Consider the following 16,684-nt stretch of genomic DNA (forward strand, 5'->3'; position numbering starts at 1 on the left):
CGGCTAAATATTGGAACGTGTTACCAGTGACCCTAAAACGAGAAGAAAACTACCTCAGCTTCAGGAAGGCTCTGAAACTTTCTTATTCCAATAGCCTTGAATCATCACAGTGTCACCTCAGTGTTGAGGAGACACGGTTAACCTTGTGAGATTTCTACTGTGAATGGTACTTCTCTGCGCTCCTGATGCCCACGGGCTATCTGCGCGTTATAAGCACAAAGACATAGACAGGAAACTTTCAACTTTGACCATCTCTGGATGTTTTTTTTTAATTGCAGTGGGACAAAGTTGGCCTGGTATAGTTCTCCCAACCGCCTCGTAATGGTCACCCCTAAATGTTGGATGTCATTGTGTTTTTGCTTTATGCGTCAGCTTTGTTTACGTCTTCAGAGAAAGATTCCCTGTCTTGTAGTGGCAGGAAATATGTCTTACTTAGGTTGATGCGAAAGACTGAGTGGGACCCATATTCGATAATTGTGGCAAGGAGAACTGGGATAGCCCGGGCTGGATGAGTCAGATCGACCAAGACGTCATCTGTAAATAGCGCCAGTTTATACTCTCCCAAATTTGGTGAGTCCACTAATTGCAGTGTTCTCCCGGATATTTTCAGCTAGCGGATCCATGACCAGTGCAAAAATGAAGGGTGATACGGTACAGCCTTGTCAAGTCCCTCGACTCAGGGTGAAAGGGGGTGATGCAACGCCATTGACCACTACCTTTGCCCTTGTGTTACGTATAGGGTTCAAGCGCCTTTAATCCAATGAGCACCCAAGCCCGCTTTTTGCAACGCTGCTAACAAAGGGCCATTCGAACCTGTAAAATGCTTTTTCAGCATCAACTGGGACTAGGGTGGGGTCTGTGTTTTGAGTACTTAGCAACACCATCAGTATCTTACTGATGTTGTCGGATCGTTGCCACCCCCTCACATAACCCACCTGGTCGCTGTGTATAAGCCCTGGCAGTACCACGCTTAACCTATTGGCCAAGACACTGGCATACATTTTGGCAACAACATTGATCAGGGAGATCGGTCTGTAGGAGCCACAGCCAAGTTTGTCCCTCCCTTCCTTCAGTACAATGTTAATGAGGGCCTCTGTGAAAGACTCTGGGGCCAGGCCAGTCTCCATGATGTCGTTGAAAAGACGCGTCAGGAAGGGTGATATGTCCCTGCTGTAGGTTTTATAGAAGGCTGGTTTGAAGCCATGCTGCCCTAGCGCTGATCCGGACTTAAATTTTGAGATTGCAGCACTCACTTCCTCCAGTTCTATTGGGGCGTACAGCTGGTCCATATATGAGGTCTGCAGGATTCTATGTATAGTTTTCTCTAAGAATCCCACTGCGCCTTCGCGGTTGGATTCGCTGTCCGAGGTGTATAACTGCTCATAAAACTGAGCAAACCGAGCCGTGATTTTGGCTGGCTTGTTCAGCATTTTCCCTTTTAAATCTCTGATTGTATATACAGCCCTCTCTTCTCTTTGCCCAATCAATTTGGCTGCTAATAGAGTATCGGCCTTGTCCCCTCTTTCATAAAACGTTTGTTTTATATACCTAAGCTGCGTCACGCTTTCCCACTCCATAATTCCTTTAGTTCTTGTCTAATCTCTATTATTCCTGCTAATACACCAGCTCGGTTTCCCTTTCCCTTTGACAGCTCGGCCTCTTTGTTTCCGATTTCTTCTTGGAGGGACAACTCCTGCAGCGATCTAGTCTTTTTCACAAAGGTTCCCTGCGCTATCAATAGCCCCCTTATCGTGGCTTTCGCTGCTTCCCATACTGTTGTTCGGGGGAGGTAGCTTGTGTCGTTTAAAGAAATGTCTAATCTCGACTTTGAGCGAATCTCTGAAGACCTGGTCCTTGTATAGAGTGTCATTACATATCCACCTTCGGTCGGTTGCAGTGCACAAGCCCAAGTCTAGGTCTACAGTGCTCATGTCGTGGTCTGACCATCCCACTAGCTCAATTGCGCCTTCACAATGTTGTGCTCGTGTGCTGCGTCTAAGAAGATATAATCTATTCGGGTGAATGTTTGATGTGGGGGAAGAATAAAATGTGTATGCTCTGGTCTGTGAGCGACATGATCTCCATGTGTCTATTAAAAAGTGTTCTTGCAGGAGGAGTTGAAAAAGCTCTTTCACTGGCAGTGGTGTGGTTCCTTCTCTGTATGAGATCCAATCTAGAGTGGGATCCCTCACCATGTTAAAGTCGCCACTGCAAATTAACGCTCCTGTTTTCCACCTGTCTAAGAAGGCAAAGAGTTTACTGCTGAAGAGGAATAGGCGGAGCACAATGTAACTGCTCTTGTTTTAATGACCCCGTTGACCACCAGGTACCTCCCGTTTGCGCTCCCATGGGTTTGTGTGATCAGTAAACCCAGTGACGCCCGGTAAAACATGCCCACTCCACCTTTCATTTTAAGTCCTGATGCCCAGATAGCTCCTCCCAGTTGCCTTCCCCTTATGGTAAATTCCTCTCATTTTTGGAACTTTGTTTCTTGTACAAATAAAACATATAATCCAGACAGGTTAAATTACCTAACCAACATATAACGCTTTTGGAGTGAATTAAGACCTTTTACATTTAATGAACCGAACCAAGTTTGCCGCCGTCGCTATGACTCAAAGGTAATCTGATGCTTTCCCACATTTCGGGCTCAAATAGTCGCCTTTTGATACCCAAAGCAACTGCAGCCTTGCTAGTCTTTCTTACCCTCAGGTGCGTCATCTCTGTAGGCGTTTTCTGTGCTATTTTTTGAAGATTTACTCTGTGCTGAAGTTCCCCGTACCTCATCCCTTTTCCCCTCCCCCCCTTGAAGAATCCCTCTACCTTCCCCTCTCCCGCTCCCCCTTTAAACTGAAAAGGGAGAAAAATGATTCCCCCTGAAAAAGGAGACGCCCTCGAAAAGAACATAGGGACCCCATGAAACCCACAACAAGATTAACTATTACTAACTTGTTCTATATTAGCACTTGTGTATTGCTCGCCCAGAGTGCACGGACAGTCATTAATCACCAGTGCAATTAAGGAGCCAATACTTTAAACGCAGGTAGATGACGCAATGACTTACAACCACACACACTCTTAGAAAATAATGAGCACTTATACGGCTATTTATTCAAAGCTTGGAAGCAACAAGTGATAACACAGAAATAAATCACAGAAAAAACAGAGAATTCAAAAGAAAATACATCACCGTGGGCGTAACTGAATCCCTTATCTCGCCAGAAGCGGCTGGAAGACCCCGATAACAGCCAGGCCGAGAGCACAACGGCCCACAGGTATGCCGGACGGAAGCGTCCCCCCTCAGACTGAGGTCCCGTCTGACCCTTAAGGGGTTCCGCATATATGCACTCCTCAAAAAGGGGTGGTAATTTCTCGAACCTTCTGACAACGCACTTGCGCATTGATGGGCAGCCATTGGTTCCCAGCTGGGTCAACCGACAGTAACCTCAAGGAGCAAAGTGCTTCCCTCCTCTAAAAACAAGCACCACGGAAAACAGTCCCATAACTCATAACAAGACATAAGAAAGCCAGCTTTCCCAGCAGAATGTCCTTGACTGCATACCAGGTTTGGAAAGCATGTTTTCTTCAGCATAGTAAATCCAGCTCTCAGCAAAATGAGTACAGCTTTTCACTGCGGCATGAAGTAAATATCCATTATGGCTCTGAGTGCTCCCAGAATACACGGCGCACCAGCGCCATGTTTTAGCTCAAGCATAACAACTTGCAACTTACTATCAACACTTGAGCACCCAGTTCCAAAGGTTCAGGCCTTTGTCCCCTGGGGTTGGTGCACACCTTGGCCCTCTCAAAATAAAAAAGAATAAAAAGAAAATGTGCTATCTCTGAGGCCACAACGTGTCTCTCAGTGTCTATTCAGAGCAAAGTAGTCTGCGGCACGTAACTGTTGGTTCGTTCTCAGCAGATCATGGTGTGATGAAACGTTTGAACTTTCTGGATCCTTTGGCACGCCCCCTTCTGGGCCAGGGGCCCTCTGTTTTTCTGGGTGACTCGGAGGAGGACAGGAGTTCCTCCATCTCTGCTTAGTTTGCTCCCGAAGTTAATCCCTGTAACACACTGTTTGTCTCTTCTGCAGAGACTATCCGATATTCCTTGTTGCAAGGTTCGAAGGACAGCATGAAGGGGAAGCCCCGTCTGTAAGGATATTTTGTTTGCGCAGCCAAGTAGTTAGTGGGCGACAATCCTTCCTTTTGGTTAACTTGACTGCTGACAAATCTTGGAAGATTCCAACACCAGAGCATTCAAAGTCAATATGGTATTTTTCTCTCGACCGCTGCACAGTTTCCATTTTATACCTATAGTGATGGCACTTTGCTAAAACTGACCTCGGCCCATTTGGGGGGCCCCACACCTGATGCACTCTGTCGAACTCCAGGTACGGTGTTGGGGCGGGGGGTGTCAAATGACTTGACTAGGGCTTTCACTTGCCTCTTCAAGCTCAGCGGTGTTTCATTTGGTAACTCTTTCAGGCCCTTTATGCGTATGTTGGATCTCCTTTTGCGATTTCGAGGTCGTCCACTTTGGCCACGAGAATTAACTATTTCAAGCAATAGCTGTGCTAGCGCTAGATGCGAGGTAATGTATATGTTTAATACTGTTAGACTCTGGGTAGACTAGCATTTCACTTTGCACTTCAAAGAAATATCTGAAATATGGGCATAAGTTGTATATGTGCACACCTGCGTGATCTCGGTGAAATCAGTGTTCTGTGCAACCGGGGGCTGTGCACTCGATTTAAATGTGGATTGTAAAAGGAATCATTATTGCTTACTTGGACACATACGAACAGATACAAATCAAATGTGTTGCTCCCAGTTGCTCGTTTCTCTTTTTGAGAACAAAATGCTTGCTAATCACCATCTAATAGCAGCCTGACGAAGCCCAGGCAAAGGTGCAACACATGGATGTTTTGCTTCACGAGTTGTCGCGGTTTTGCGATTATTACAAGAATCTATAAAAACCTGTTACATTCTAAGTGGAGTGCTGGCATTTCATGTCAGTGTGTTCAAGAAAGTTCCTGCGAATGCCAATTCATGAGTAGGGTAAATTACAGACGTTTGCACTATAATGGAAAAAGTAAAAAAAAAAAAAAAAAAGCTAATCCAGTGTCTTCTGTAAAACCAACATACTTTCCAGTGAACTTGAGGTCTTTGAGAAACTTGTCTCGATAAGGGGAGCAAAACGGATTATTGTTATTTTAAGTTTCTGGGTTTTGTACTACACTTTGCTGTCATTTCTATGGGAGGAGAGTCAGTTAGATAGGTTGGAAGACTGGGAAAATGAAAGACAGCGTTGCTGTTGTGCACTCAAATTTACACCATGCTGGGTGTCTATTTCTGTATGTTTTGCGACAAGCACATTGTGGCATTTGTGTCTAGAAGAAGGTCTTGTCTGCCCGCTGTGCGAGGAAGCCTTGGGCAGGACTGTGAATTGTAAGTTAATTGGACAGGTATAGCATTCCGACGTTTCATGTCTGTTGGAAAGATGTCCAATTGCTCTGTGTGAGTGACTTGGCAGGTATGAATATAGTGCATTTAAAAATAGCAGCTGAGAATGTTCGTGCAGGGAAACTTAGCGGAGGGCCTGATCCGGACATGGAGTAGCCATATGGTGTGCTCATGGTTACAGCGATCTTCGGTTGAGAAGACGTCCTGAGGCAGCCTACCCTGGGCTGCTACCTCAGGTGATCAACAGCGTGAAGGGGCTGGTCCTGAATCGGGGTGGGGAAATAGGGACCATTAGAGACTGCATGTCAGCTGGTTCATAGTGTGATATGCAGGAGCAAACTATTGGGATTACAGTGGGATACCCTGGCAGGATATGATTCATACTGGAACATCTAGGAGAAAATAACAGTGGTGAATTGGATCCCCTGCAGGCAAAATCAAAGTGGGTTGCATTACATTGATATACCTAGGAGCATATCATGGTAGGGCACTAATAATATGCAGAGTCTTGTCCTCAATTGCAGTGGAAACAGAAGGGAGCGAAAGGGTAAGCATATTGAATCAGGTACCATCGGTGTCAAGAAAATAAAGAGGAGTACTTGCTCAACCTATGTCTTTTACAATAGAACTGTGGTTGAGGAACTTTTTTGAGGTATCAACTTTTTTAAACCTTCACGCCCCAATTAATTGGCAGGTTCAAAGTGTTGCATCGGCGTGGAATTTGAACGAAGACAGAGTCCCTCTACTCAGTGTGAAGATAAAGAAATGCTGTTCTTCCACACAAACTCAATGCGCCACAAATACTTAGTTGAGGACTTATTTGATTCCTTAACCATTCGTTTAGGACTCAAGTTGTGTGTTCTTAGATTCTTTAATATTGGCCCTTTGTGATTACACGTGTTTCGGCACGTTCATCCTTGGAAACCGACGCAAGACGCTAAATAACAGAACTTGCAGGTGGGATTTTACCCATGACATTTTGGAACGAAGGACAGAGAATTACGCACAGCAAATACGGATATGTCCGGATTTGAAAAAGGCACATGAACGTGTTGAAACATGTGTAATCACAAAGGGCCAATATTAAATAATCTAAGAACACACAACTTAAGTCCTAAACAAGTGGTTAATGAATCAAATAAGTGGCGCATTGAATGTGTGTGGAAGAACAACATTTCTTTTCTATGTCTTTTACAATCTGGTGCTTAAACCTGCTCTGCAAGTTTACTGCCTTAATCGTGGTTCATGATGTGTAGTGAGTAGGTGGACATGCAGGCTGGTCTGGTGGCGGGGTGCTTTGTCAATCTGCTGTCAGTATGTTGCAGTAACGGCAGCCCCTTGAAATAAAGTCTCCCTGCATGTAATGCATTGGCATGCAGTGCAGTAATGTCGAATGTGGGGAAAAGGCAGTTTGGTGCATGATCCCTTAATGGTGACTAACAACCATTGTCATTAGTTTAGTAAAAGCGCTAGATGCACAGCTAAATCCAAAAGTAAGAAATTGTATTGGTAATGAACCTGACTCCAACTAAATCTGACATTTCCAGTGAGGTTCCCAAAAGGGAACTTGAAAGTAGGTATCATTGAAACTTCAATTTCTTACTTGGGATTGTGGCGTGATGGAGTAAGGAGGCTGACAAGATGGTATAATGCTGGCTATAGACTTATTCAAATAAAAAAAAAAAAAAGAAGAACTTCTCTCCCTATTTCTAGAGGGGTTTTTCCCCCATCTCTACCTTGAATAACTCTGGTGCTCGTCAGGATGCAAGTCAAAAACCAATATACCATCCTCTGTTCAAACCAACTACTCTATCCCTACCACTAATAAATAAACCAAGAAACAAAGGGTTTATTGAACATCCTATCCAAGCCACCAGAAGAATTGATCCCTTCTCCTGGTCAAACAATACAGTTTTAGGCTGACTTAAAAGCAGTCTCTTGCAATAGGGTCTGATTTACCAAATATACCTAAAACAGGAGAATGACTCCCTCCTGGTCTATATGGAAGAGCTTTGAAGACTGTTCCTTGAGAGTCCTTTCTACAAGTCTTTAGAAGCCTCTTTAGTTCCTCCTAAGGATTTGCAAATAGAATTAAGAATTTATCAAATTTTCTTCTTATGGCTGGTGCTTTGTCAGGACTTTTTATATCTGCACGATTGTGGGGATTACTTCCTGACAGTTCTTGGTCCATTCTCTCTCTTCTTGCTCCATTTGAATGGAATTCTCTTGCCCCAGACATCCGAGAAACAGCCCATACAGATTTGTTTTGTGATCTTTCACATAGGATGGGCTTCCCACTGTGAAGAGGGAGATCACTCCTGGGAAATGCTTCTGCAGCGAGTCGCGTTTACTGCGGCTTGTAGATTTGCTTACGGCTTCTTCAGAGTCTCTCGATGCTTCGGGCAGCGCAGGTTTGAATTTCCCAGGCTCTGCGGGATGGATGCCAGCTTCCCTCGCTGCTCTTCCTGCTCACAAACACACCTAGTCCTTCCTCAGTCTTTACTTTATATTGCTGGGCCCACCCCAGCACAGCGTCAGTGTTTGTTGTCAATGCCTTTGAAGCTATCTTCATGCCTCCTAATGGCCATCTCATCACAATTCTTTGGTAATCCCTTTTAATGTTGTTCTGTATGTTGCTGGTATTATAGATGCTATAGTAGAGACTTCACAATAAAACAGTAGTAGTTTCAGGTTGGGAGGGAGAAGGAGTCAATAGGCCCATGGTTTCTGGGAGCAAGGGTTTAGGGACGGGAGTCATTATCCCCATGTTGGGAGTCTCTCCCTATGAGGTCCTCCTGCTTTTTAACACCATTAGGGGGACTTTTGGGTAGCAGCCTCACCTCCCTATCCTCATAGGCAAGGGCTCTCCTCTGGGGACATTCAGCGTTATTTGCTGTTACCAACAACTGGGAGTAGAAACCCTGTCCTGAAACTTTTGATGGGACAGTTTCTAATGTCTACAAGAGAAGGAGTCTCTGAATCTCTTCAGTATGAAAGAGACAACAGATGAGGGCATGCAGAGTACAGATGGAGTTGCAGGGATCAAAAGACTATGCCCACAGAAAGGTACAGAATTTCCGGAGCACAGACATTCCAGGATTGTGAGACATTACCCCGTTCACATTCCCCCACTCTCATGATGTGGTAGTACTCTAACCATGGGGTAGCCCAATCAATTTCTGCTGATTCTGGGGATAGGAAAAATGAAGATAATCTTTTGTAAGAGGTTACTGAATTTCCTTCTAAGGATGATTCTCTGATTTTCTCTTCCATAACATTAGCCCCCAAATATATATGAAGCTCTAGCAGATGCATGCTGCAAAGATCCAGGCTTTAGCTCAGGTTACGAATTGACTGCAAAAGATTTAGCTGTCATAGCACTAGTTTTACATTTAGATATCAAAAGAATCTGCACCGTCCGTAAATAATTCATTACAATCGAATGGTAAAATAACCCTGTGAATTTGTAAGGAGCTCTTACACAAGAATGCCTTGCTCTACCCACAACTTCATGATAAAAATAACTCCTATGTAAAGGCACTGTTGGGAGTAAACCTTTTTCCGACGTGATCTAAAATCTTATCTCTCTTCTCCAACAGAGAAATAATTTCAGAGAAGCCATGCTGTTAGAGCAACTAACAGCAGCCAGAATACCTTAAGATTAATGAGGGGCAAAAGGATAAAAAATGGTTCATCTTGCGGAAGCCTTACTTCCGGCTTTCCATAGGTTGGCTGACATGAACTAGGCATTTGTGCATACAAATTTTAATTCCACCGTAGGGTATTATTAGTTGACTCTTTTGTCAATAAGATTTAATAAGTGCGGGTATCCGTACCAGATATCCTGTGGAATGTTCCTGGCATGACTGTCTAAAAAAAGTAGTTCAAAAAGACCATTATTTATTTTTTGGTCAACAATAATGGATGTGTATAGTGACATACAACATAAAGCAAACAGATTTTTGATCAACAACAATCAATATGTGTAAGTAACAACATATAGAGAAACAAAACAGATTTAATTAGGAAGATTTTCTTAAATTACCCTTCGGACTGTACCTTGGTTAAGGTCATAGTATTGCATAGCAATCGATAGAATGTCCACAGGATGTGATACAGAAAACAAGGTGAAAGAAAATAGTGTTCATAAAATGAAAACGAACAAACACAGGGACCACTTGTGTGGTTTACAAGGAATGTCTGCCCTGCTAAATTAGAGACTTCAATGCTCTAAAGTTAGAGTTCATTTTCCTAAGCTAGGGTATGCCAGTTAATTTTTCTAGGTTAGGGTCTGCCAACGTGTTAGTAGCATGAAGATGATCTTTAAGGGATATCTCAAATAATTAAAGGAAATTCCTGATCAGGCACGTTTTGGCAAAAAAGCTTTTAAGTCAAGTCGCCTTCGCCAGGGCATCTCCCTTGACCCTTTAATGAATTAGGCATTTGCCCTATCAGTTGCACTACCATAAACACTACATTCTGAAAGGTTCCATAAGATTTGTATTGACCTGCACCAGACATTATTGGTGCAAAAAACTTGTATGTGCTCTGAATTGTATTATTTGTTATCAAACCATTCTATAAACAATGCTTGACAAAGTCAGGAAATTTCTGAAATTATGAAGGTGGATTCCCTGATCATCTGTGTTGAATCTTCCAAAAGGATTCCTTCAGACCAGATTTTGTGCATCTGGCAAGACAGGATCTAATAAGTTGAACTGAACTGAAAAAGCCTGGGAAGGAACGCCAAGAATCGTAGGAGGAAGGCAAGCTTGCAGAAGGACTTTGGTTTCATTTTATAAATCACTCTCCTCAGGAAAAGGATTTCTACCATCCTACTACTGTGAACACCAACTTCCCATGATGTATGCTAAATGGGGACAAGGAGGTGGGATAAACCAAGAGCGACTTTCCAAGTGCTTGCAAAGTCGAACTTTACATTCCTAGTCTTAAGAGAAAACACCTTGCAGGAAGACCAGTGATAACCTGCTGATGTATTAACCAATGCCATTGTTTCCCCAATGCTGCTGCTGTACATAGCACCACTTTGGTCCTACCAAAACGATTAAGACCCAGGAACTGGCACACACAAGACCACCATTAAGGCAACCGTATGTGTGGTTCTATCAGCCTCTGGGGATGCGAATCTGGGCCAGAACCCTATCTGCAGGTGAGACAATCCTCCTTCTCAGAATCTGAGAGGGATTGCGCCTCAACAAGACACAAGTAAGACAAAGGGGGAACGTAGAAAAGACTAACATTGTTCAAAATGAAACTAACAAACCCTTGAGACTCCAGCATGACTATCTCCAGAAAATGTTTTTTTTAATAAATATAGCTAAATACTCTAGGCACCCCCCTCTCGCAGAACTATTATTTTAAGCTTGCTTATGCTCCCCAATAGGAGATACAAGTGTAATTCCATGTGACTTTCGACTTGCATCTATTTATGAAGGTATGATCATGGTATTTGTGGAAGCTCAAGTAAACCTGTTCAGGAATATGTCACTCTCCCAATTAGCTCACCAGCTAACACAATAGTGGAACATTTATATATCCCCCAAAAGTGGCTAACTTTGCTCATCTGTTTACTGCTAGTTTCACATTTGTAGTACTCTACCTGTCCTGAGTCGAAGAACCAAGCAAATAATAGTTCTCCAGAGAAAATAGTAAAGGCTCTGGTTAAGATTAGAACAGGCTGGGAAGCAAATGTTTTGACTGGATCATGCAGAACTTGATTAAATATGAAATTAAGATGTATATGTTTAAGGACAGGTTCGTCATTCGACTTAAAGAATGATTCAAATTCAAGAACATCGATACCATCTAAAACATTTTGACCATTTGCTCTTCCATGCTGTTGTGTCTATAGGAAGCCCTTTATCGTCTAAAATAGTTTAAACATGAAACCACTGATCTACCAACACAAGTGGCAATGCACACACCACAGGTTTGCCTTACACTTGTTCCATTATTGAGATATTGCCCTTCTTTAAGATTCCTTACCCAAGTTCGAGGACTGGAGGTTTGTCTCTGCCTCGCTTGTAGCAAATGAACATCTGAGGATTGTTTAGGATGCTGGAGTTGAGGTCTGCTGGATAACCGGAGGGCGTGGTCTCAATGCAGGTGAACCCCTGGGGCACCTCTTCAGCCAGGGAGCGCACAATGACTGTCACATCAGTTATTGGGTCGATGGGTCTAACCAGGCGAAGGCTCTCCTCTTCCAAGGCCTTTGAGGAGCTGGACAAGCCTGCCACCACAAAGTAGTCCACCAGCTGAGGAGGGTTCTCGTCTGACATGGCAGAGGCTGCTCTCTACATCTAAAGTGGGGGGACAGGAAAAAAAGGCAAGAATCAAATAACATGTAACCCCTTTTTGAACAGTTCAAGTGCCAACCACGTAAAACTCCAAGAGTCCTTTTGAACTCAATGTGTGGTAGAGCCAACATCTCACTACCAAGTAAGATATGTGCTTACTGCCTGTGATGATGTTGCATCTAAAAAGATATACCGGAGAGGGGAGGGTGTTTGGGTTATCCCATAAAAGGGCAACAAAGTTCCAACTAGAGTGACAAATTACTTGGGAAAGTTAAGTGAAGATTGGAATGAAAAAGGAGAGGTTCAACAAACAAAAATTGAAGTTGGGCTTCTTTTGAATAAATCACTGTTAGTCTTCTCCTCTGGTACTGCACTACAGAAAGCTCTAGAAGCTACATACCTAAAAGAACATGTACACAAGAGATGGTAAAGGTCTGCACTGCAATCTTAGAGACATGAATGCAATGGTGTAAATCTGATTAGTATAGAGACGAGGAAGGGGTATATACTAGATACATTTTAGTATCTCAGGAATAGAATTATAGTGTAGAAGTCAAGCATATTTTAGTGAACAAAAGGCTGTGAGAATCTGATGCAACATGAGGAAATGTGTCAAGAAAGAGTGTATATGCATGGCGCTGTTTATCAGGCAGTAAAAGCAGGGCCAAAATCAGAATGAAATACAAATAGGCATGTGCCAGATACAATGAGGGAGTTTAAAAGTACAAAGGAAATGTGTATGCTAGGCAGATTCCATGGTGCTTCAGCCAGTGGGCAATGTATAAGGAGACAAAGTTATAAAGCAGGTACTAGAGGTGTCAAGCATTAACACTCTTAGTAAAACACTAGGAGGGACCAGTGAAAGTTAAAAAGTCAGTATCAAATTTTAATAACGAAAAAAATCGTAACATTTAAAACATCCAATTAAATAGATTGGTCCAAAAATACAGAAATTGTCACTTCCAATGTACAAAACAACAATAGGGAACACGTAGCAGGCTCAGATGGCCAGTTTAAAACGATGTTACAGAAAAAATACGAACACTGAGGGTACTTGTCAAGCAAATAGTATGTTACCCAACCAGGCATGGATAAATGTGTCATAAGTTTTACTCTCTGTTTACAGTCCAGAGATTCAGCCAGTGGGGACATTCGCAAATTAGAAGGGCCTGGTGATCCCACAAGGCTTTATTGATGAAGACACTTAAACCAGACTCTGGACTACTAGCATGGAGACCACTGAAAGGTTCGAACTCAATGCCTGAATGTCTTCTGGATTAGCCTCTTCATGCACATATCCCAACAATGCTTTCCCCTGCCTCTCTTTAGAGGCCCCAAATCTTGATTTCACAGACCTATTATTGACAGTCAAAGTGTTCCCTTCCTGGTGATAGAAGTTGTTTGGTCTGACACACCACGCTATAGTGGCAAAGAATTTGTCTCACGATGCTTAACCTCCTTCCATTCTTATAAGCGGAATGTACAGTCTGCATACATACAGTATATACGCTGCCTTTGGATGTTAAGATTTGCAATACATGAGCAAGAATAGATTGTTTAAATCAAAACTATACAATATCGATATTCAGCCCACATTTTGTCAAATAATATCACTTATCTTCTCCTACTATAAAAACTTTAACTGTATTTCATTGTATTCAGTATTAAAACGGAAGTACTACAGCTACAGAGACACGCAAGTACCTGGAGACCCTGCAAATAGCAGCAGTGAGTGGTAAAAATCAACATAACCGATCATCTTCAAGATCCCTAAGACCTCTACCATTCTCATCCCGACCTCACCTCATGCCTCACACTCAACCACTGGATGACTGCTAACCATCTCCTCCTTAACCCCGGAAAACCGAAATCATGATCTGCAGGAAGATGGCACTCTTCCCCCAACCCACCCCTTAGCCGTCCTCCCTAGGCCCTCCTCACGCTGCAGCCAATGCTGTAATGAACCTGGGATGCACCATGGATATTGATCTGACACTTTCAGACCACAAACTCTGTCTAAATCATGCCATCAAGTCATCACCTCTTTTGTTTTGGTTTAGTCACCCTGAGCGGGACGGATATACCCAGACGTGGGTCCTGTGCCTGCTGGTCCTAGAGACCCAAGCTACTCCTCACTGATGATGCCCAATGAGGCTGAAACATGTTTGGGGATGCGTGTGGTCTCATGCAGAAAGGATGTGACCTCGTTCGGGCTGGACTGCCCATTTCGGGGTGGGGCCAAGAATGATTTGCATATGATTTCACCTTTCTGTAATGGCTTGGCAGGCAAGATCAATCTGGATGGTTGCCCAGAACGATGGCAGTGGTTAAGATTAATTCCGAACCTTCCAGCCATAATCTCTTGTTTTGCTTAAATCTTGCTATCTACACCTTTGCATTCTCGGGCGCATCTTCCCTTAACTCTTCTACCCTCACAGAATTACAGCAATCATTGCTATCATCCTCGCCCGTCTAGACTATGCCAATTCCCTTTACCCTGGCACCACTGCATATCAACTCAAAGCTCCTGCAGCCAGGCCCCTCCTGGACCTTGGCCGCCCTTCGTGTACTCCACTGGCTCCATGTCAGATGACTGGTCTCTTTCAAAGCCATGTGCATCACCCACCGTGCCCTCAACAAGACAGGCGCAAAAAACCAAAACTCACCCGTTACCAACCCAATAGAAACCTGTGATCAGGCACTGCACTCCTCCTTGTGATCTGTCCCTTCAAATCGACAAGAATAGGGGGATGCCCTTCTCCGTCAAAGCCCCCTCAATCTGGAACACAATTCCCCTTAGCATCTGCTGCAGAGGATCACCTTGCCTTCCCAGAGGGCCCTCAAGACATAGCTCCCTCCCCACCCCCCGGATCCTGATGAACTTGTGCCTCTCTTCAAGCTATTTAACCACCTCACAGGTAAGCCAAGGCAGCGATGAACCAGGCATGAAATGTACTGAGCGACTGAGAGAATCAACTCCAGCAGATTACAGGACAGAATCCCTCCACTTCTACGAAACCAAGAAACCAGCCAGGACACATGGGTACGTATCACACTCCATACTTATGGAAGATAGCCGAAAGCACAACTACCTACCTGCACGCATCTGCTCTAAAACACTACTTAAGACATCACACAACACCTCTGCCATAAGAATGCAGGTATTTCCCCCATGAAATAAAATGCGGTGTAGCTGGACACATAATGACTCTCCTGCACTCGCATAATCTCCAGACTACCTCACAGCACCCATCCACATACCAGCTTGACGTGGGTGGCTGACAGTGACTTGGCCACCTCTTTCTACCTTCGTATTGGCTAAGATGCACACACGCATTCTAAACTCCGCGGACGAATTTCCCTTATCTTGGACTTCGGTCCTTGAGGACGTTCGATTTGAGGCCATACCAATGGCAAAGGGCGGTATACAAAGGAGAAATTACATTACATCCATGCCACTTCACAATTTTAATTTCTTCCAACATGTACCATCAAGTGGATAGTTACAAGTCCTCCCTCTTGCAGAAGGAGCATGTGTGCACACCCAGGAGTAGCAACAATATCTGTTCGCACAAGGAACATGCATCAGTCAGCAAGCCCACTAAAAGGAGCAAATGTGCACCCTTAGATCAAAAGAGTGTGTCCACAACCCCACACAAGAGGCACACTTTGGCCCACACTGCTGCTATTCAGTATCTGGGCTTGCATGACTACTTGCACGAGCACAAACTTGCACTCTGTAGGAAGAACAGAAATAAGTATACTTTGCTCACTAGACTAACTTCGAGTGATCTGCCCAGAATTTTAGGAGGCAAGGGCATGTTCCACATTTGGAGGGCAACAAACATACTTTAGGAGGGTGAACAAACCAAATTTAGCAAAACTTTACTTAATAGGGCTGAGGTTGCCGTAAAAAGACAGGGTGTAGCACACAGGATATAAGTTCTAGGCAGCTTGCGGAGTTACAAACGAGAATGGTCCAAAAGGATGCAACAAAAGCCACTGGATGTGCCACATACTCCATGCATAGGAGCATGTATCCATGCTACTCAATTGGTACCATAATGACTTTGTGGCTCGACAGACATTTCAATAACAAATGTTGGGTTTGGAAAAGAATGTTCTCCACAGCAGAGAAAATCCCTGTGCATTATTATTATACTAAATGTACCTGTCATTTCTTTCAAAATGCCCTGTTTGTGTGCAATGCAGCTCACCTACGACACTTATCTGCTGACTCAGGATGTGTTTTATTAAATCCTTTCGGGTATAGTAAAATCTTTGCTGAGACTATAAAGCTGCAGTCAGTAGCCTCTTCACAGTCCAGAGGGAAGGCCAGAGAGTTGAGAGGACGAAGAGGTAAGCAGGGGGTCATGCTGCAGTATGCAACATGGGTAGAGCAGATGTTGACTTCTGAAGGGGCTATTGATGTCAGCTTTATAGTAAGCTTAAAGGGCTGCATAACATGAAAATCAATCTGATACTACGTTCTGAGGAGTGCAAGGAACATCACAACTATATGTGAGAAAGGGAACAAAGCATATGCCACAAACAGAAAAACTATGGAAATTAACATGAGAGCTTCCAAAAATATCAATAAACCAGAGGCAACTGATACTTCAATTTAAAGTCCTACACTCACTTTACCACTAAAAGAAGGAATAAAACATATGAGATCCAACAACGGTGTGGAGAGCAGTTACAATTGACACAAACAAGAAGTCTGGGACAGAAATTACAGATGGAGTCAACGAAATGATGGGCACACCACTAGAACTAAACCCATCTGGCTGCTTGCTGGCCAAATTCATCAGTGTGCCCAAAGATTACATGTTTGTAGCTAGGCTACTCTATAAGGAAGAGAATTTAGCATAGGACCAAATGAGTGGCTTGCAACAAAAA

General features: G+C 43.6%; 1 protein-coding gene across 5 annotated transcripts in view; it reads right to left on the bottom strand.

Annotated features, from left to right (window-relative positions):
• Positions 1–16,684, bottom strand: part of DENND4B (DENN domain containing 4B) — a 2,051,633-nt gene that overhangs the window by 1,738,903 nt on the left and 296,046 nt on the right. For 3 of the 5 annotated variants that reach the window (XM_069651357.1, XM_069651374.1, XM_069651364.1), the window contains one exon: positions 11,472–11,785. The exons of the other annotated variants lie outside the window; for them this stretch is intronic. In XM_069651357.1, the coding sequence (XP_069507458.1) occupies positions 11,472–11,764 (293 nt within the window). In that variant the 5' untranslated portion in view covers positions 11,765–11,785. The remainder of the gene's footprint in view (positions 1–11,471; positions 11,786–16,684) is intronic. 5 annotated transcript variants of the gene reach the window in all.

The sequence above is a fragment of the Ambystoma mexicanum genome, chromosome 1p, assembly GCF_040938575.1.
Source record: "Ambystoma mexicanum isolate Mex_15411 chromosome 1p, UKY_AmexF1_1, whole genome shotgun sequence".
NCBI classification, from domain to species: domain Eukaryota; kingdom Metazoa; phylum Chordata; class Amphibia; order Caudata; family Ambystomatidae; genus Ambystoma; species Ambystoma mexicanum.